The following is a 22,603-nucleotide window of genomic DNA, read 5'->3' as shown; positions in this document are numbered from 1 at the left end:
AGGATTGTTTTTATCTATTTCTATAAAGAATGTCATTGATATTTCGATAGGGATTGTATTGAATCTGTAGATTGCTTGGGTTGTACAGACATTTTAACAAAATTTATTCTCCCAGTCCATGAACATGGAATATTTTTCCATTTTTTGGTGTCTTCTGTAATTTCATCAGTGTTTTAGAGTCTTCATTATAGAGATCTTTCACCTCTTTGGCTAATTCCTAGGTATTTGATTTTATATGTGACAAATGTAAATGGTACCACTTCTTAATTTCTTTTTCAGATTGTTTGCTATTAGCATATAGAAGTGCTACTGATTTTTGTATGTTGATTTTGTATCCTGCAACTTAATTTATCAGTTCTAATAGCTTTTTGGTGGTCTTGGAGATGTTTTCTCAAATATAAGATTATATTGTCAGCAAATAGGGATAATTTGAATTCTTTATTTCCAATTTGGATGCCCTTTATATATTTCTCTTTTCTGATTGCTCTAACTAGGGCATTCAGTACTGTGGTGAATAACAGTGGTGACAGTGGTCATCATTGTCGTGCTCCAGATCTCAGAAGAAAGGCTTACAGTTTTTCTCTATTCAGTATGATATTAGCTGTGTCTGTGGTATATGGATTTTATTATGTTTCGGGTATGTTCTTCTGCACTCAGTTTTTTTTTAGGGTTTTCATCATGAAAGAATGTCGAATGTTGTCAAATGCTTTTTCAGCATCAGTTGAAATGATCATATGGATTTTGTCCTTCATTCTGTCCATGTGATGTGTCACATTGATTTATTTGCATATGTTAAATTATCCTTGCATCTTCTGGGATAAATCTCACTTGGTCATGGTGAATGATCTTTTTAATGTGTTGTTGAATTCAGTTTGCTAATACTTTGTTGAGGATTTTTTCATCAATGTTTATCAGAGAGATTGACCTGTAGTTTTGCTTTGTGGTGGTGGTGCTTTGTCTTTGTCTGGTTTTAGTATCAGGGTAATCGTGGCCTCATAGGATGAGTTTGAAAGTATTCTCCCATTCTCCCCTCCTCTACTTTCCAGAATAGTTTGAGGAGGATTGGTATATTGGTAGAATTCAACAGTGAAGCCATTGGGTCCTAGGTTTTCTTTACTGAGAGACTTTTCATTATGGCTTTGATCTCATTCCTTATTTATTGAACCATCCAGGTTTTGGATTTTCCTAATTTAATCTTGGTAGGTTTTATGTATCTGGAATTTGTCCATTTCTTCTAGATTTTCCAGTTGATTGGCATATACTTGTTAACAGTAGTCACTAATTATCTTTTGACTTTCTGTAGTAGCAGTTGTGATATCCTTTTTTCATTTCTGATTTTATTTGAATCTTTTTTTTTTTTTTTTTTTTTTGGAGACAGAGTTTCACTCTTGTCACCCAGGCTGCAGTGCAATAGCATGATCTTAGCTCACCTCAACCTCTACCTCCCAGATCCCAATTCAAGCAATTCTCCTGCCTCAGCCTCCTGAGTAGCTGGGATTACAGGCATGTACCACCATGCCCTGCTAATTTTTGTATTTTTAGTAGAGATAGAGTTTCACCATATTGACCAGGCTGGTCTCGAACTCCTGACCTCATTATCTGCCTGCCTTGGCTTCCCAAAGTGCTGGGATTACAGGCATAAGCCCCCACGCCAGGCCCCTCTCTGTTTTTCTTAGTCTGGCTAAAGTTTTGTCAATTTTGTTTAACTTTTTCAAAAAATGAACTTTTTGTTTCATTGAACTTTTATGTATTTTTTCAGTTTCATTTATTTCTGCTCTGATCTTTATTTCTTTTCTTCTATTAATTTGGGGTTTGGTTTGCTCTTGTTTTTCTAGCTCTTTAAGATGTGTTGTAAGCCAGGCATGGTGGCTCATGCCTGTAATCCCAGCATTTTGGGAGGTCAAGAAGGGTGGGTCACTTGAGGCCCGGAGTTCAAGACCAGCCTGGCCAGTGTGGTGAAACCCCATTTCTACTAAAAATACAAAAATTAGCCAGGCATAGTGGCACACACCGGTAATCCCATCTACTCAGGAGGCTGAGGCAGGAGAATCATTTGAACCTGGGAGGTGGAGATTTCAGTGAGCCAAGATCACACCACTGCACTCCAGCATGGATGACAAAGTGAGACTCTGTATCAAAAAAAAAAAAAAAAAAAATTGCTTATTTCAAGTTTTTCCTCTTTTCAGATGTAGGCACTTATAGCTATAAACTTACCTTTTTTAGTTGCTGTATCCCATAGGTTTTTGTATGTCATGTTTTGATTGTCATTTGTTTCAAGAAATTTTTCATTTTCCTTCTTAATTTCTTAATTGACACACTGGTCATTCAGGAACATATTGTTTAATTTCCATGTGTTTGCATTGTTTCCAAAATTCCTCTTGTTTTCTAGTTATATTCTATTGTGGTTAGAGAAGATGATATGATTGCAGTTTCTGTGAATGTTTTAAGACTTGTTTTGTGACCTAACATACGGTCTATCCTTCAGAATGATCCATGTGCTGAGGAAAAGAATGTGTACTCTGCAGCCATTGGATGCAACATTCTATAAACGTCTATTAGATCCATTTGTTCTATAGTGCAGATTAAGTATGGTGTTTCTTTATCGATTTTCTGTCTGGAAGAGCTGTCCGATACTGAAAGGTGGGTGTTGAAATCTCCAGCTATTACTGTATTGAAGCCAATCTCTTTCTTTAGCTCTAGGAATATTTCCTTTATATATCTGGGTGCTCCAGTGTTGGGTGCATATATATTTAAAATTATGTCCTCTTGCTAAATTGATCCCATTATCGTTACATAGTGACCTTCTTTGTCTCTTATGATAGTTTTTTTCTTGAAATCTGTTTTGTCTAATATAAGTGTAGCTACTCCTGCTCTCTTTTGGTTTCCATTGGCATGGAATATCTTTTTCCAACCTTTTGTTTTCAGTCTATGTGTGTCTTTATAGGTGAAGTGTGTTTCTTGTAGGCAACAGATCAATAGGTCTTGTTTTTTCATCCATTTGGCCAGTCTGTTTTTTGTTTGGAGAGTTTAATCCATTTACATTCAATGTTGTTATTGATAATTAAGAACGTACTGTTGTCATTTTATTATTTGTTTTCTAATTCCTTTGTAATCTTCTCTTCATTTTTTTCTTACTGTCTTCCTCTAGTAGAGGTGATTTTCTCTAGTGATATGATTTAGTTTCTTGCTTTTTATTTCTGTATATCCATTGTATGTTTTTTGATTTGAGGTTACCATGATGCTTTCAAATACTATCTTCCATAACCCATTATTTTAACCTGATAACAACTTAGCACTATTTGCATAAACAAGCAAAAAAAAAAAAAACTAATAAAAGTCTATGCCTTAACTTCATCCCCCTCCTTTTTAAATTTTTGTTGTTTATATTTATATCTTCTAAATCTTAACTGTCTTGAAAAGTTGTCATAGTTATTATTTTTGGTTGGTTCATCATTTAGTCTTTCTACTTATGATAACAGAAGATGACACAGTACACTTACAATGTTATAATATTCTGTATTTCTCAGTGTACTTACTATTACCAGTGAGTTTTGTACCTTCAGGTGATTATTTATTGTTCATTGACATTTTATTTTCTTTCTGGTTGCAGTACTCCCTTTAGCATTTCTTGTAGGACAGGTCTGGCATTGACGAAATCTATCAGGTTTGTTTATCTGAGAAAGTCTTTATTTCTCCTTCATGTTTGGAGGATGTTTTTGCTGGATATACTATTCTAGGGTAAAAGTGTTTGTTTGTTTCAGCACTTTAAATATGTCATGCCACTCCCCCCTGTAAGGTCTGTAAGGTTTCCACTGAAAAGTCGACTGGCAGTTATTGAAGCTTCAATGTATGTTATTTATTTATTTATTTTCTCTTGGTGCTTTTAGGATCTTTATCTTTGACCTTTGGGAATTTGATTATTAAATGTCTTGATGCAGTATTCTTTGGGTTAAATTTGTTTCATGTTTAATAACTTTCTTGCACTTGGATATTGATATCGTTCTCTAGGTTTGGGAAGTTTTCTGTTATCCATTTGAATAAACTTTCTACCCCTATTTCGTTCTCTACCTCCTCTTTAAGGCCAGTGAGTCTTAGATCTACCCTTTTGAGGCTGTTTTCTAGATCCTGTAGTTGTGTTTTATTGTTTTTTATTCTTTTTCCTTTTGTCTCCTCTGACTGTGTATTTTCAAATAGCCTGTCTTCAAGCTCATTAATTCTTCTGCTTGATCAGTTCTGCTATTAAAGGACTTGGAATTCCTCAGTGTGCCAATTGCAAGTTTCAGCTCCAGAATTTCTGCTTAATTCTTTTTAATTATTTCCATCTCTTAGTTACATTTATCTCATAGAATTCTGAATTCCTTCTGTGTTATCTTGAATTTATTTAAATTTCCTCAACACAGCTATTTTGAATTCTCTGTCTGAAAGGTCACATATCTCTGTTTCTTTAAGATTAGTCTCTGGTGGTTTATTTAGTTTATTTGGTGAGGTCATGTTTTCCTGGATAATATTGATGCTAGTAAATGTTCTTTAGTGTCTGGGCATTGAACGGTTAGGGATTTATTGTAATCTTCACTGTCTGGGGTTATTTGTAGCTGTCCTTCTTGGGAAGACTTTCCAGATATTTGAAAGGACTTTGGTATATTGATCTAAGCTGTATCTGCCTGAGGGGGTAACCCAAGCCCAGTAACACTGTCATTCTTGAAGATTTGTAGAGGTACCACCTTGATGGTCTTGGATAAGATCCAGAATTCTCTGGTTTTCTGGGTAGAGACTCTTGTTCTCTTCCCTTAACTTTCTCCCAAGCATACAGAGTCTCCATGTCTCTTCTGAGCCAGCTAAAGCTGAGAGTGGTGTGACACAAGCACCTCTGTGGCCACCACCAGTATGACTGCACTGTGTGAGACCTGAAGCCAGCACAGCACTGGGTGTCCTCCAAGGCCAGCTGCAACCACTCCCTGACTACTGCCTATGTTCACTCAAGGCCCTTGGGCTCTATAATCACCAGGTGCCAAAGCCAGTCAGACCTTTGTCCTTCCCTTCTGGGCAGGGACATTGCCCAAGCCCTAGGTGGGTCCAGAAGTGCCATCTGGGAATCGGAGACTAGAGTTAAAAACCCTTAGAAGTCTACTTGGGGTACTATTGTATTGCAGCTGAGCTGGCACTCAAACTACATGATGCAGTCCTTCTCACTTTTCCTTCCCCTTTCCAAAGGGAGAGGAGCCTCACCCCACAGCCACTGCCACCCCAAGCCACAAGGAGTACTACCAGATTGCTGCTGATGTTCCCTTAAGGCACAAGGTTTCTTAAATCAACTTGTCATGAATGCTGTCTGGCCTAAGACTCATCCTTCAGGACAGTGGGCTCCCCTCTGGCCCATGGCAGGTCCTGAAATGCCATCTAAGAGTCATGTCTTGGAATTGAGGGACCCCAATTGGTGCTCTCCCCTCCTGTGGCAGTGTTGGTACCTAAGGTGCAAGAGACTTTTCCCTCTGCTTTTCTGAAGCAGAAGGAGTTTTTCCCTGTTGCCACCACAGCTGGGGAAGTACTGAGTCCCATCTGAAGCCAGCAGATCTCAGAGGCTTACCTTAGGCCCTCAGTAAAATAGTTGGGTATCACTCCTAGTTATTCAGGGCCCAAGGGCTCTCCAGTTAGCAGGTGATGAATCCTACCCAGACTGGATTCTTTCTGTCAGAGGCAATGGGTTCCATTTTGGCCTAGTGTGTGTCTAGAAATGTCATCTGAGAGCTAGGGCCTGGAATAGGGGCCTCATGACTCTGAATGGTACCCTATTGTGCTGTTGCTGGGCTGGTATTTTAGATGTAATAAGATGCAGTCCTCCCCACTCTTCTCTCTCCTCTTCTCAAGTGGAAGGGAGAGGTCTGTCTTGGGACCATGAGCTATGTAGCTTGGGGTTAGGGAAGAGGTGACACCAGCACTTCCTTAAGTGCTCCGGCTGGTGTCTCGTATGTCCTCCTCCAAGTCCACTGTTTTAGTGTAATTCAGCACTAGGACTTGCCTAAGAGTTACAATCCTTATAGCCTAGACTGTCTTTCAATTTACCTGGAGACACAGAGCACTGTTGACCTCAGTGGCAAGGTGTACAGGCATGCAAGTTCAGACTGCCGGGATCAGTGATTCCCCTCTGGCTACGGTTGGTTTAAATGTTCCTTCCATGGACGGGCATCAGCTGAGTGTGGTCTGGTTTTCCTTTCTGCTCTAACAGGACAGCACTGAGTTCACTGCCTCACAATTGATGTGTTCTCTTTCCCCCAGTGCCCAGCGATGCCTGGCTTATTTCACGTAGCATAGTGTTCTCCAAACCCATCCACGTTATCATGAATGATAGTGTTTCCTTCCTTATAAAGATTGAATAATATTTCATTCATATATATACCTCATCTTCTTTATTCATTCGTTGATGGACCCTTAGGTTGATTTCTTAAGATGACTATAGTGAACAGTGTGCTACAATAAAGATAACTGTGCAAACATCTCTTCAACAAACTGACTTTTGAGTAAATATCCAAAAGTGTAGTTGCTGGATTGTAAGTCTTCATTTCTTTAGGGTCAGTTGCTAGTGCTTTATCTGGTTCTTTTGGTGGTGTCATGTGTCCCTGATTGTTCTTGACTCATGTGGCCATGCATTCATGTCAGAAAAGGACTGATTTGAGTCTTTGCCGACTTGCTTTGGTTGGGCAAGTACTTCACCAGTCAACCTGTCCAGAGATTCTGGCCAGGCTATCTGTTATGGCCCATGGGCAGGCTTGCTTCTTGTGTTCTTGGGCGGGCAGGCCTGGTGCCTAGGTCTATGAGCCTAGATTCACTGGAGTAGACCTGTTGATGAGGTCTATGGGAGCTGATCTAGTGCTGGGGTACATACAGGCTTTGACTGTGAATCTGCAGGGTCTAGCCAGGATGATCCTGGCATACAAGTCCACTGGGAGAGACCTTGACTCTGAGTCTGTAGGGCCAGGTCTGGGTCCTGAGTCTGCTGGGGCTAGCCTGGTACTGGGTCTACTAGGACAGGTCTGAACCTTGGGTCTGCTGGAGCATGGGTTTGTAAGAACTGGCCTGGCACTGGATAGGCCTAGAGCCTGTGTCCACACATACCAGCTTGGGACTGGGGTTTGTGGGTGCTGACCTAGTGCTAGGACAGGCACAGAGCCTGGGACCATGGGGGCCAGCCTGTTGCTGGGAAAACCTGGAGGGTGGGTCTATGGATGCCAGCCTGGAGTCTCGGACTGCAAAGGCCAACCTGGAGCTAACACAGACTGGTTCCTGAGGCAGCAAGTGTCAATCTGGTGCCTGAGGCCAGGGGTGTCTACCTGGTGCTGGGGTGGGCCTGAAACCTGGGGTTATGTGGGCCAGCATGCACTGAGCTGCTCTGGAGCGCAGGACTGCCAGGGCCATCCTGGTACTGGGGTCAATGGCTGCCAATCTAGTGCTGGAGCAGGCCTACAGGATGGATCTGCATGTACTAGCCTGAAGTCTGGGGTTGTGTAGGCCCAGCCTGGCACTGGGGCAGACTGGGTCCCCGGTCTGCAAGGGTTGGCTGGAGGCTGGGTCTGTGAATGCTGGCTTGAGGCTGGGGAGGACCTGGAAACCAGATCTACGAAGGCTGGTCTGGAGTCTGGGGTTGCAGGGCCAGCCTGGAACCTGAGGCTGCTGGTGCCAGCTGGATGTTGTGGGCAGTCTGGAGCCTCAGGTCACTGGGGCCATCCTGGCAGTGGGACAGGCCTAGAACCTGAGAATAGTCTGGAGCCTGAGGCTGCAAGTGCTAAACTGGTGCTAGAGCAGGCCTGGAGCTTGGGTCCATGGGTGTCCCATTGATGACTAGGGCTGCAGGGACTGGCTCAACACTGGAGGGAGCCTGAAGCTCAGGGCTACAGAGGCCAGCCCAGCACTGGGAACAGTCTGGAGCATGGAGCCACTGGGGACAACCCAGCCCTGGGGTAGGTCTGAGAGAATAAGTCCACTGGCACCAAGGTAGGCCTGCAGGCAGCTCCATGGGGTCTTCTCTGGAGCCTAGATCCAGTAGGGTCTGCCTGTCACTGGATGGATCTGAGGACTGAGTCCTCGGGGCTATCCTGGAGCCTGACTGCGGTGTTTGGCCTGGCATTGGAACCGGTCCAGAGCCTGGGGCTGCTGAGGCAAGCCTAGAAATTGGGCCCAGAAACGAAGTCCAGTGAGGGGCCTGGGGCTGCAGGAACCTGCCTGCTGCTTAGATGGGCTTAGAGGCTCAGTCTGCGGGTACTGGCCTGAAATCTGGGCAATAGGGGTCTAGCACTGGGTTTTACTGGGGGCGGCCTGGTGTTGGGGTCTGAGGTACCATTCTGGTGCTCACCTCCCTCTCTATCCCGCATGCGGAAGGTATCTCTCTCCACATCATACTACCCAGGGTTGGAGGGAGGGTGGCATGGGTCATTTTTGTAAAACTCTTTCCTATCCTCTTCACAGCATCTTTTCTCATTTCTGTGCAACATTCAGGTGCTGTAATCTCTCATTTGGTTTCCTTAGCTCTTGTGAGTGTATTTTCATGCATGGATAGTTCTTTAAATTGGTGTTTCTGTGAGGGGTGAGCATTGGAAAGTCCCATTCTGCTATCTTGCTGATGTCGCTCCTCAAACTAATTATACTGTAGATTTTTATCTAACTTTAAGTGATATATCACTTCACATATAGTGTAAGAAGCTTACAACAGTATACTTCTAGTTCTCCTCTCCTGGCCTTTGTGCTGATGTTGTCATACGTTTTACCTGTACATATACACACGATACATTATTACTTACGCTTTTTAAAATTTTTTTGAGACAGTTGTGCTCTGTCACTCAGGCTGGAGTGCAGTGGCGCAATCTCGGCCCACTGCAATCTCTACCTCCCAGGTTCAAGCGATTCTTCTGCCTCAGGCTCCTGAGTAGCTGGGATTACAGATGCCCACCACCACGCCCGGCTAATTTTTGTATTTTTAGTAGAGACAAGGTTTCACCACGTTGGCCAGGCTGGTCTTGAACTCCTGACCTCAGATGATCCGCTCCCACCCCAACTGGCCTCCCAAATTGCTGGGATTACAGGCACAAGCCACTACGACTGGCCTTACTTATTATGCTTTAAACAATTGCCTAGGAGAGATTTAAACAATGAGGAAAAGTCTGTATGTAATTTACTTATGTAGTTATAATTGCTGGTACTCTTTATTCCTTTGAATAGATCTGTATTTCCATCTGGTATCATTTTGCCTTCTGATTGAGAAACTTTCTTTATATTCCTTTGATATTTCTTATAGTGCAGATTTGCTGGCAATGAATTATTTTACCCTTTTCGTGTCTTTATATAAACTTCATTTTTGAAAGGTATTTTCACTGGGCAAAGAATTCTAGATTGACAGCTTTTTTGCTTCCAGTACTTTAAAGATGTTGCTCCACTCTTCTGGTTTGCATTGTTCCTGAAATAAATCTGCTGTCATCCTTATCTTTGTTCTTGTGTATGCAATATGTCTATTTTCTCTCTGTGATCCTAACATTTTTCTCTTATCACTGATTTTAAGCAATTTGATTGTGATGAGTATTGCTATATTTTCCTTGTTTCCTGTGCTTGAGTTTCATTAAACCTCTTGGATCTGTGGTTGAATCAAACCTGGAAAATATTTGCCCATTATTTTATTTTTTTCTTTACCTTCCTCCCTCAGGGACTCCAATGACACATACGTTAGGATGCTCCAAGTTGTCCCAGAGCTCACTGGTGTTACTTGGTTCCAGTGTTTTTTAAAAGTGTTTCCTTTTGGATAGTTTCTATTGTGCCTTCATATTCACTAATTTTTCTCTCTGCAATGTCTAATCTGCTGTGAATCGGTGTATTTTTTTATCTCAAATATTATAGTTTTATTTCTGTAAGTTTGATTTGAAGCTGTGTGTCTTCCATGTCTCTTCTTAACATGAATTGTTTCTCTAGCTTCTCGGACATACGAAATAGTTATGCTATTAATTTTATCATCTGCGTTATTTCTAGATCTGTTTTGATGTATGTTTTCCCTCTCATTATGGTTTGTATTCACCTACTTTGCATGCATTTTTTAAATGTCAAATATTGTGAATTTTGCCTTGTTGAGTATTGGATATTTTTGTACTCCTACAATATTCTGGAGCTATGTTCTCAGGTAAAATTTAGCTATTTGGGAAACAATTTGGTCATTTCCTTTTTAGCTTTTTTAGGCAGGACCATGACAGTGTTTATCCTAGGACTAATTCTGTCTTGCTACTGCAGCAAAATCCTTGAGAGTACTACCTAATGCCCCATGAATTATGAGGTTTTCCAGCTGGCTGGTGAGAATATGAATTACAGTAGTCCCCCCACCTTATCTACAAGGGAAATGTTCCAAGACTCCAGTGGATGGATGCTTAAAACTGCAGATGGTACCGAACCCTATATGTGTGTTTTCCTTTCTATATATATGTATGATACAGTTTAGGCCAGGCATGGTGGCTCATACCTGTAATCCCAGCACTTTGAGAGGCTGAGGGAGGCATATTACTTGAGGTCAGGAGTTCAAGACCAGCCTGGCCAACATGGTGAAACCCCATCTCTTCTAAAAATACAAATATTAGCTGGGCATGGTGGCACATGCCTGTGCTTCCAGCTACTTGGGAGGCGGAGGCATGAGAATCGTCTGAACCCGGGAGGCAGAGGTTGCAGTGAGCTGAGATCACACCACTGCACTCCAGCCTGGGCGACTGAGTGACTCTGTCTCAAAAAGTGTAATTTATGAATCAGGCACAGTAAAAGATCAACAATAATACAACAATTAATATACAGTAATAAAAGCTATGTGAATATGGTCTCTCCCTCTCTCAATTTCTTATTGTACTGTACTCACCTATTTTCAGGCCATGGCTAACCACAGGTAACTGAAACCACGGAAAGCAAAGCCACAGATAAGGGGGGCTGCGCTGAATTTCTAGCTTTGTGTGATTAGATTGGTACCTCTAATCCCTTTCAATGGCTATTGTCCTGGGTGCCAGTAGTTTCCTCATACACATACACTGATCCCCTTTTCAGCCAAATATTGAGGAGGATCTTGATGTGGTTTGACTGTGTCCGCACCCAATTTCATCTTGAATTGTAGCTCCCATAATCCCCAAGTGTTGTGTGAGGGACTCAGTGGGAGGTAACTGAATCATGAGGGCAGATTTTTCCCATGCTGTTCTCGTGACAGTCTCACAAGATCTGATGATTTTTATAAAGCGCAGTTGCCCTGAACATGCTTTCTTGCCTGCCACCATGTAAGATGTGCCTTTGGTCCTCCTTTTCCTTCTGCCATAATTGTGAAGTCTCCCCAACCATGTGGAACTATGAGTCCATTAAATCTCTTTCCTTTATAAATTACCTAGTCTCAGGTATGTCCTTATAGCAGTGTCAGAATGGACTAACACAGACCTTCTGTGCACCTCTCCCTGTGCAGCTCTGTTGCCTTTGGCCTGCAAACTCTAGCCACATTCTATTCCCCAGACTTGCAGTTCTATCTTGGCAACCTGGAGAGACCATTAAGCTCTGCCTGGGTTCTCTCTTGCCTGTGGCCTAGAAACTTTCTTGAGGTGGTAAGTTGGGACGATTAAAATGCTCACCTCTCAGGGATCAGTCACTCCCTACCTAATGCTTAATGCCTTGAGAACCATTGTTTATATATTTTGTGTTCTTTTTTTCTTTTAGTTGTTTCAAGCTAGAAGGTGAATCTGGAGTCTCTTACTGCTTTTATCTGACAGAGAAAGTTCTCTTCCCTTTTTTCTGAAAGCTCCTTTGAGCCAGTTTTCCTTTAGGCATTGAGATGTCTCTCACAAGCTCATTTTCCTGGCTGTTCTTGTCAATGGGCATATTCTGACCTCCCTTACTTAGGAGCAAGCAAAGAGCCAAGACTCAGATTTGAGTTTTGGGTATAAGGTTAGTACTTCATTCAATAAACTTCAAATCTGTCTGGAGAAGGTATAGTGAGGTTAGCTCTTGCCCAGCTAAATCTCAACATTATGTGCTTTCTCTGTCTGGCTCTCCACTGTATCCCATTTCCTAGAATGGCTTTGGTATATAAGGTATTCAGTAAATACTTATGAATGAATAAACTGCCTAATGGCTTGCAAAATCTCTAACAGTTAAAACATTTTATCCAATTAAAAGTCTCAACTGTCAAAAACAGTATCAAAGAATGCCAGAGCAGTCTATTTAAACAGATCAAACTAAAATAAAACTCTAACAAATAACATTTATTTTTCTTTTACATACATATTTCACAGCCTGAACATCACATCATCTTCAGAGAAAGTTACTTTTATGCCATTGTATTTACTATTTACCACACAGGCATTAAACATTCTCATTAACATAAGACAATTTGCTGGTAAACATTTAAACACACAGACATTAGTTTCAGTATATCAACATAGTTTTGGTCATAACCAAGGAAATACATCAAAGTAATGACAACATTGGCTAATATTTTACAAGCAAATATTTAACTCTGCATAGTTTATATAATAGGCTGTGGCAATAAATAATATCACCAATCTCATCAACTATTAACTGGCCACAAGAAGCCTAACATTCATTTTAATTATGATATGAAATGCTCTATTGGTGTAGTTTCAACATATCCTTAAATGTTGTGGGTGTCTAACTTTGAATACACGAAAAGAAAACATACTAAACTGGACTAAGAAGGTGTGTTTGGTTAACTACAAATATGTCATGTTCACATAGTACATTCCTAACATGAAGGCAAATATTTAAATAGAAAAACTAGCAGTCCAAAAAATGTAAATGTGCAAATTGTGAGGAAAACATTGCATTTAAATTTGCACTCATTTGCAAGTTACAGTACTAGCTCAGTATAAACACTAACAGGAAAAATATTCAGCAGGAAAGAATGGAAATAACCTCTCCCAGCAGAGAACTGGTCACTGCGCACTGCTCCACAGCTAAGAAAGTTTTCCTGGTGGTCTAGCGCTCCTAACACCTTATGATTATCCTTCATTCAACAGAGGAGGAGACTGCAGGCATGCTTCGGTCAGTGGTAAGAACAGGAAGAAAAACCCGAATCAGCAACATTTTCTTCCTTAATTTGGTATAAACGTCCTTTTCATTATTTCAAGTTACTAATTTGCTAATCTCAAATGTTTTCTGAATCAGGTTTGCTAAATGCTGTAAAGAATAGCTATCCTTCATACAATACTAGGTTTTATTTTTTTTTAGTATGTCAGCATAATAAGGTACATGCATATTCATTCCACCAACCTGTATAGGTAATACTCAGCTTGGGTCATATTCGAATTCTACACAGAGATTCTCTGTTTTCAATATGTTAACTGCTTAGAAAGCAGAATTGCCTAGTGATTACTGTACTGTGCCTTTTAATTGAAATGGATATAAAAATAAAACCCCAATCTTTAAATCTATAGAATGTCAAGAATTCTGTTAGGGATGTTAAAAGCATTGGGCAAAACCCTGGTTTTCAGCGTGCCATCTGCACCACAGGAGAAGATCCGATTGCCCTGGATGATGTCAATCTGCATGACTCCGGCCCCAATGTTTCGAAATATGGACTGCTTAGCATGTTCACTTTTAAATGAATGAATTAGGCCATGGCCTGTCAATCTCCAAACCTGGTGCAAAACAAAGAGTTAAAAATACATTACGAAAAGACCAAAAGCAAAAACATGGCCCTTCTGCTCCCCTGGTCCAAGTGATCTCACTAAAGCCCAACCTTCCCACCCACTGCCTCTTTCCTAAGAGCTTATCTAAGTGGGAAATAATAACATCACTCCCACGATTTATTTACTGTCCTCCTTTCACATTTTTCTTCACATCCTCTCAGTTTCATATTAACCATATGAAGCCCATCTCTAATTCAATTAACTATTTGAGTTAATTCGGTTAAATGTGTTCCTCATGCTGAGCTAGGCCCTAAGACTATGTAAAAAGTAGTGTGGTACAGACAGTCCCCTACTTACGATGGTGTGACTTAAGACTTTTTGACTTTGACAGTGTGAAAGCAATACGCATTCAGTATGCCCCTTGGCTTATCCTGAGGTTAGTCTCAATAAACTCACAGTAAGTTAAAAATATTAAGTTGAAAGTATGTTTTTCAACTTAACAATATTTTTAACTTATAATGGGTTTGTCGGGACGTACTCCCACTGTAAGTCAAGGAACATCTGTGCTAGCTCACTTAATGGAAACGCCACCTCCGCCACACACAAGAGTACTGAGGGAGAGGGGAGAAGCTTCTAAGAAGCCAAACTAATGTCATCAAAATTTTTCATATATCTTACTCAAGATAGAATGCTTTAAAGTTTTCTAATGACCTAAGTCCAAAGAGTTTGATAATCTCATTGACCATAACAGTTTAGAAAGAACCATACAGAAGCATAGGGAGGCAGTACAGTGTTGAGACATTTGATATCTCCACGAAGCTTTATTTCAAAGAATGTGGAGTTTTTGTTTTTTCTCTTTCCTATCAGTCTTTAGCACATTCCAACCTCTTGTACTGAGACTCACCTTTATGTTACCTTCTGCTGAACCTGTAGTAAAATATTCCTCATAGGGATCCAGGGCCAGAGCCTTAATAGCTGAGTCATGGGCCTGGAATGTGTGAATGAGCTGCCTTTGCCTGATGTCAAAAATGCAGACATGTCCTTTCCTACCCCCTGAGATTAGGAGTTGCTGTTTGGGTGCATACTGAAGTACTGTGGCACCATGATCGTGGCATGTGAAACCTGAAGAAGAAAAACATCAGAGACTTTCTCAAAACAATTTCTTATCTTGGTAACTATGATGTCTAAATCCACATTTAAATACAGAAATTACTGATGCATTTTTCATTCTAAGGAACAATTTATTGTTTTGTAAGTCATTGAATTTCTGTAATCATATGATTAAAGAAAAATGTTAAGCAATATCAGAACAAATCTTTTATCCATAATCTCAATATGAAATGAACACAGAGAGAAAAAGAAAGTTTAAACCTTAGGCCCTAAGTGATACTGCCTCATAAAAAGTATACAGAACAGCAGAGACCAAGCTTCTCACAGTTGGTGAGTATTAACCCAACCAAGTGCTGTACCGTACATGTTCTCTCATCACAACAACACGATGAGGAAATGTGTGAATGTTTTCAGTTACAAGTTAAGAAATTCATTAGCCTTCCCAGGAGTATTTGTATTTTAATATGATTAAGGATTCAAATTAACATGTAGAAAATCTGTAAGCAATGTTAACCACTGTTCACAGAATTCTGCAATAAAATTGAGAAGTAACGACATCTTTCAAAATGCGTATCGGTGTATTAAAAGACTGAGAATCTTTCTGTAAAACTACTTCATTTAACCAAACTTACTTGAGCATGGAGCACTTTTTGGGTGGTACTATGTGGAAGACAGAGTTAGGACACTAATTTGGCAAGTACTGTCTTAAAGGAATATTTAAATGGCACTGTTTACATTTCTAGTCATTAGCATAAGGTTAACCTTTGTTTTATTTTACGGTTAGGGCCAGGTGTGATGGCTCATGCCCCTAATCCCAGTACTTAGGGAGGCAGAGGTGGGAGGATAGCTTGAGCCTAGGAGCTTGAGACCTGTCTGAGCAATACAGTGAAACCTTGCTCTCCACAAAAAGGAAAAAAAAAAAGACAAAATGTATTTTATGATTAGGTTAAATTCTTTAAAATATGCTCTTTTCTATTAAGCTCAATGAATACTTTGCAACTGATCTCTTAAATAGCCTTGTTAGTAGTACCACTATCCATACCATATTTTCTGAATAGAATACAATATAAAGACTATTTTGGATTTCTGAGACCATATATCTTTAACTCAGCAAGAAAGCCAGATATGCTAATTAACCTTCTAAATTTTTAGTCATTGATTTTAAATATTTATCCATTTTCAACGTGACAATAAACACTCACTGGATTCACTAAAACCAAGAAAGCGTTCCTTCATGGTGTATTATTCCTTCATGGTATATTTTTAAAAATCATAGACCTCAACTCACCATGAATGAGGCTGTTTCCAGGTGATATTAATGTGTCCCAGAGGCAAACATTTCTTTTAAAGAAACACAATAACAAAAATATATCATAAACAATTGTTCTAAGTCATCACCAGGGACAACCTTTCAATCAAATATTTTGCTTATTCATTCTTATCTTTTTAGTTCACTCACACCTATAGAGAGTAGTGATTCCCAACTAGGATGGGGGTAGGGACAAACTCCACAGTTCCATCTTACATGGTCCTGCCCGTCTCTGCATCTTCTACCCCATCTCCTTTCCATTACCACTCCAGGAGACTGACATGACTTCCTGAGTATAAGGAATGCTTTTATATCCCCAGGTGGTAGCCACTGCAGGGAAATGAGATGTTTTTCCTGGCCACGTGTTGCTAATGAAAACCATGGGAGGTCAAAATAAATGTTGAGAATGATGGGGACAGTGTCAAATGCCTGTTAGTCCCTGAATCCTCATCTCTCACCTTATATAAAAATCAACTCAAGATGGATCAAACTTAAATCTAATACCTGAAACCATAAAAATTCTAGAAGATAACATTGAAAAAACTACTCTAGAAATTCATGACCAAGAACCCAAAGGCAAATGCAACAAAAATAAATAGGACCTAATTAAAATAAAAAGCTTCTGTACAGCAACAGTAAACAGGCAACCCGCAGAGTGGGAGAAAATACAATGCATATATCTGACAAGGGACTAGTATCTAGAATCTATAAGGAACTCAACAAAAAAACCCATCAAAAGTGAGCAAAGGACAAGAATAGACAATTCTCAAAATACAAATGGGCAACAAACATGAAAAAATGCTCAAAACCACTAATTACCAGGAAAACACAAATTAAAACTCCAATACGATACCACCTTATTCCTGCAAAAATGGCCATAATTAAAAAACCAAAAAATAAAAGATGTTGGCATGGAGGTGGTGAAAAGGGGACACTTCACTGCTGTGGGAATGTAAACTAGTACAACCACTATGAAAAACAGCATATGGAGATTCCTTAAAGAATTATAAGTGGAACTACCATTCAATCCAGCAATCCCACTACTGGGTATCTACCCAGAAGAAAAAGTCATTATATGAAAAAGACACTTGCACACTCCTGTTTATAGCAGCACAATTCACAACTGCAAAACTACGGAACCAACCTAAATGTCCATCAACCAACAGTGGAAAAAGAAAATATGGTACATATACACCATGGAATACTTCATAAAAAGGAATGAAATAATCATATATGCAGCAACCTGGATGGAGTTAGAGACCATTATTCTAAGTGAAGTAACTCAGGAATGGAAAATCATGTGTCATATGTTCTCATAAGTGGGAGATAAGCTATGAAGATGCGAAGGATCAGAATGATATATACTGGACTCTGGGGACTTGGGAGGGGTGGGAGGAGGGTGAGGGATGAAAGACTACACATTGGGTACAGTGTACACTGCTCAGGTGATCGGTGCACCAAAATCTCAGCAATTGCCACTGAAGAACTTATCCATGTAACCAAATACCACCTATTCCCCCAAACCTCCTACAATAAAATAAAAATGTTGAAAATGATAGTGACAGTATCAGATGCTTGTTAGTCCTGGAGAAACTAACAGTGTTAACAGTAGTGGTTTTAAAAAGACTGAATAGCTTTAAAATAAAAATTACACATATTAGGAATAATTTTCATTTTTGCTGTTCTCCTTTTGGTAAGAAAAAACACTCTGAAATAAGAATTATGTAACAAAGTTTTTTTCTTTTTTAATGCCCAGAGTGGAAAAACCCTACCAATAGAAATCCATACTTTTAGCAAGAATACTTTTCTACCATTTTTATATTTCTTGCTTTGCTTTTCTGTCAACCTACCTATTGTCATTGGAGTGTCCAGATGTGGCAACTAGACTTGAAGAGGTAATAAATGCAAAGTCACTTGTGGCTTTACTGTGGCACTGCCAACTCTACGAAAAACAAAGTGCAACTGATGTTATTTTACCATCAGATAAAATTTGATACAGTACTAACATAGTCTGCTAATAACATACTATATGCATGAGCTAAGAACAGTTTTTAAAAACTAAGTCTAGAATAAAAGAATAAGCGATAATACGAGGGTTAACTATGTGTATATTTGGCTACTGTCCAATAATTTTTAATAACTGGAGTTGGTAAAAACAGAATTAAAGGTCATGTTTTTTAGATTATGTAAGAATAGGACATCAAAGTACATGAACCTACCTAAGCCCTGTCAATTTTAGTGCTAATGATCTCAAATACACGTAATAAGCTTTAATAATAAGCCACAAAGGAAATGCTTACAGACCCAACTAGTCTTAGGATGTCAAGGTATGTTAAAATATATAATGCATGCTTTTCTGTCTGGAATTAGAGTGGTGCAGATCTGACTGAAGACAAAAGTATAAATTCAAGATTACTTCCATTTCTGCACAGACAAGGTACAGTCTATAGTGTACTAATTTAAGAGAAATATCTTATACACATAATTAAGAACATATCTGTAGTTTAGAAAACTTTTTAAAAGTATTTGGGAGTATTTGGGTAATCTATCTGGTCCCAAGAGGTTCAAAGCTTCCTGAACCTCCCTCCATATATGTGAAGCCTGAAATTTCATATAAGACAGTGTCACCTTCCACCCTCTCCTGTGTTCCCTTCCCCCACCATATCTCCATCAGGTAAAGATCTACTTGTCTCCATCACCAAGTATTTTGTAGTCCAATTTGGATTAATAAAGTGGCTCATTGGGATGGCTATTTTATAATCTGGTAAGCACAATTCTGGAACAAATTGGAATAGATGTTTGGAACCTGATTCTTTTTTTGAGACGAAGTCTCACTCTGTTGCCCAAGGTGGAGCGCAGTGGCACAATCTTGGCTCACTGCAACCTCCGCCTCCTGGATTCAAGCAATTCTCCTGCCTCAACCTCCCAAAGCGCTGGGAATACAGGCATAAGCCACCGCACCCGGCAGAACCTGATTCTTAATGATAGAATTTCATGGTGTGTATATTAAGAAGATAGAGTTTTCAAAATGGATAAAAGTATAATAAAAAACCCCAAGTTGTACCGTACACAGGGAAAGCCCCAGAAATTTTTAAAATATAATGACTGCCCTTCAAGGTGAAAAGCAAGGGTTTTTGTTTTTCAGGTCATTTCAGTCTAAAACTAGGGTAAGGATGGGTGCTGCTGTTAGGCTGGGATTGCTGAACAAGATCATCCTTTTCCCAGTAGGACCACCAATGAGATTCACTGTCTGAAACAGACTTCATGAACAAAGTGTTGTCTATATGTGCCCTGGAAACATTAGTGATACTTACCATATAAGGTTTAGGATTTGATGCAGTTTGGTTAACTTGCCAGATACTCAGAAAACCCTCTCCATCCGCAACACCACACTGTAAGAACAGTATAACTACTAAACACATGTTCTTAGCATCCACAGCAAAGGTAAAAACATGGAAAGATGATTCACTAAGGCCCTACTAAACAAATATTTTGCCCCTAACTATGTTTCTGTTGTTGTCATTCCCAAAAAGTCCAAGTGCTAAAAAATTCCTTGTCACTTTTTTTTTTTCTTTGAGATAGGGTTTCACTCTGTTACCCAGGCTGGAGTGCAGTAGTGCAATTATAGCTTACTATAACCTCAAACTCCTGGGTTCAAGGGATCCTCCAGGCTTAACCTTCTGAGTAGCTAGGACTAGGCACATGCCTGGGCTAATTTTTAAAAATTTTGTAGGGATGCGGTCTCCCTTTGTTGTTCAGGTTGTCTCAAATGCTGGAGTTCAAGCAATCCTGCCTTGGCCTCCTAAAGTGTTGTAATTACAGGTGTGAAAAACTGTGCCTGGCCTTTCCATCACTTCTTAACTGCTTACCTGTTTCACTGTTTTCCTCTAACCTCTTACTGATGAAATTTAGTAAGAAACTAGGTTTCTCTCAAGAACTTGACTGTGCTTATAGGAATCACCAACACACTCAAGAGAGGCAGTTTTTTTACTCTCACAGTGTATTTAGTATCTTTAAATAGATGATCAATCCATACTAAATTTTGTAGATTTTTGCTTCTATTGGAAGAAAAGAGAGTATATGAATAGACACCAAGAAACTGCCTGCTCAGTTTAAATCCAGGGTCAATGAACTCATTTTTCGATGCACTTTTATCACTTACTCCTAAATATCCACAATTATTTTCAGATGAATTTAGCAGAAGCCTCCAGAAACTAACCTTGTTGCCTTGTGAATTAAAATATAATCTAGTAACTCTTGCATTGCCAGCTTGACGAAAGCAGACAAGTTGCTGAGGCCGCGTCCATTCAAACATCCGTACACTGCCGTCCTGAGCACCTGTAAGATCTGAAACACAAGAGAAACAGCAGGAAATAGGAAATTAAAGAGTTCCAATATTCTCTATTCTATAAATCAACCTCCAAATGAGGACAGTTACAATTATTAGGTCATAAATACTTACAGTATTGATGGACTGGGTGTGAAGTCATTCTCTTAACATTATGTAGATTCCTTTTCATAAGCTTTAAAAGAAAATTTTAAAATTTTTATTTTGTATATTCAGAAGAGATGAGCAAGGATATGCTTCAGGATAAATTCTGACATTTATTCTCTTATACCCTGCTCATTTCTGAGATAAAGCCTGTTATGGATGTTCCGAACCACTACACAGAACAACTGTCTGAAGAGGCTGAGGAAGCAGTCACTTGCTGGTACAGCCCTAGCCTGTGAGGTTACCAAGGAGCTTTATCTCATAATAAAGGAACTCTTCCCCAAGTGCTCCTCCCTGAGAACATTCAGGAGCACCTCCAGATGCTTCAGAGCAGAACAGGAGAATGGGACCCCTCCAGCTACAGTGACAAGAACGTTACTGACGTGCTTTCAAACACTTAGAAGTAGACATGAATTCCCCTTTAACTTTGCTTTACCATTTTGTATCTGTTTATTCATCTATAAAATGATAATGGAGCATAATAATAGCACCTACCACCTAGGATTGTTGTGAGAAAAAGCATGCATCTAACACTAAGAAAGTCATATGAAGCCAGTGTGCTGGCTCATGCCTGTAATCCTAGCACCTTGGGAGGCTGAAGCGGGTAGATCAGTTAAGCCCAGGAGTTCAAGACCAGCCTGGGCAACATGGTGAAATGCCAAATACAAAAATTAGCCAGGCGTGCTGGCATGCACCTGTAGTCCCAGCTACTTGGGAGGTTGAGACGGAAGGATCAATTGAGCCCAGGAGGTCAAGGCTGCAGTGAGCCGAGATTGCACCACTGCACTCCAGCCTGGGCAACAGAGCTAGACCCTGTCTCCAAATTAAAAAGCCACAACAAATATCAGCTGTCATTACCATGGCCTATCTACTGGTATTTGTCCCTGAACTTTAGGATCATTCCTATGTCAAAGTGATTCCAACTGATTTTTCAGAGAGTCCAAATCCAGAAATGATACCTATAAGTAAATAACATACCACACTAGCTCCAGTGCTAGTCTGTCCACTGCCCAGCCATGGCAGAGATGAAGGTGGATGCACCTGACTTGCTGAATAGGATGTTGCACTGGGCTGATAAAGAGTTGTAGTGGAACCACGATAATCAACATCATCTGAACTGTGAAAAACATTCATGTGTTACTTTGAAAGTTCCCTTTTCTCTTAACACAAATTCCAACTAAAAAGCTTTTTATGCACCCATAGGACAATCTTTATTTTAAAAACTAAATAAGTAGCCATGAGAAAAACTTAGGTACAAGTCCTAATCACCAATTTTCATACTGGTTAACTTTTTTCCCTTTTGGCAAAATATAAATTTAGTCTAATGTTGTTTGGGGAGAACTTATTGCTGCACAAGTTGAAACAAATGTTTGTTGTAAAGTATTTAATATAGATTTGTTTTTATCTATGGAAAAAATATATGTTCTCTTCAAGTACAGATATCTCAGTATCAAATTAACACCTTTAAAGAAATTTGAGTTTAAAGATTTCTTGGAGTAAGATATATAAAATGTGAAACTAATTTTTGTGATGGATGGTATCATAGTACATGGTTATATCTACTTTGAAATGTGATATTAAATCCTACTTCAACAAAACAAGGAGAGAAACTATCATGGCACCATCCTCAAGCACATACAATTTCTAAGAGTCTGGAGAAAAGCAAGAGGGAGGGCAAACCATGAAGGAGAAACCTCAAAATAGGTAAGAATGGCAAAACACTCTTGGTGCCGTGTCCAAAGCTTTCATGAAAAGTGAAGCCGTCTACATTTTTATCTGTTTAATAAAGGGTATGCTTATTAGGTGGTAAGAAACTCGGCAAAATTACTCAGTAAATATGACTCTGTAATTAACATACTTGTGTATACTGTTTTAATTATCCAGGTCAGATTAATTTACTGAATATCATGAAGCCAAGTGTCAGGGATTATCCTGATTGAAATACTATCAAAAAAAAAATACTATCAATAGTGTAGGGTTTAATGGAAGAAGTGTAATTTATTCGGTTAATGTAGGCAAAGACTTTCATTGGCAGCTAAACCAATTATATTTGTCACC

General features: G+C 39.6%; 1 protein-coding gene across 2 annotated transcripts in view; it reads right to left on the bottom strand.

The window, feature by feature from the left end:
• Positions 1-12,229: 12,229 nt before the first annotated feature.
• Positions 12,230-22,603, bottom strand: part of DMXL2 (Dmx like 2) — a 179,364-nt gene continuing 168,990 nt past the window's right edge. Inside the window, exons 37-44 of one of the 2 annotated variants that reach the window (XM_023227160.2) lie at positions 21,524-21,662; positions 20,516-20,576; positions 20,273-20,400; positions 19,368-19,445; positions 17,904-17,995; positions 16,033-16,085; positions 14,539-14,756; positions 12,230-13,643 (exon numbers count right to left, since the gene is read on the bottom strand). In XM_023227160.2, coding sequence (XP_023082928.2) covers positions 13,434-13,643; positions 14,539-14,756; positions 16,033-16,085; positions 17,904-17,995; positions 19,368-19,445; positions 20,273-20,400; positions 20,516-20,576; positions 21,524-21,662 — 979 coding nt within the window. In that variant the 3' untranslated portion in view covers positions 12,230-13,433. The remainder of the gene's footprint in view (positions 13,644-14,538; positions 14,757-16,032; positions 16,086-17,903; positions 17,996-19,367; positions 19,446-20,272; positions 20,401-20,515; positions 20,577-21,523; positions 21,663-22,603) is intronic. The other variant, XR_002734719.2, reaches the window with a different exon arrangement.

The sequence above is a fragment of the Piliocolobus tephrosceles genome, chromosome 6, assembly GCF_002776525.5.
Source record: "Piliocolobus tephrosceles isolate RC106 chromosome 6, ASM277652v3, whole genome shotgun sequence".
NCBI classification, from domain to species: Eukaryota; Metazoa; Chordata; class Mammalia; order Primates; family Cercopithecidae; genus Piliocolobus; species Piliocolobus tephrosceles.
Note: the sequence above shows the minus strand (reverse complement) of the source record. Positions and strands in the feature narration are given on the sequence as shown.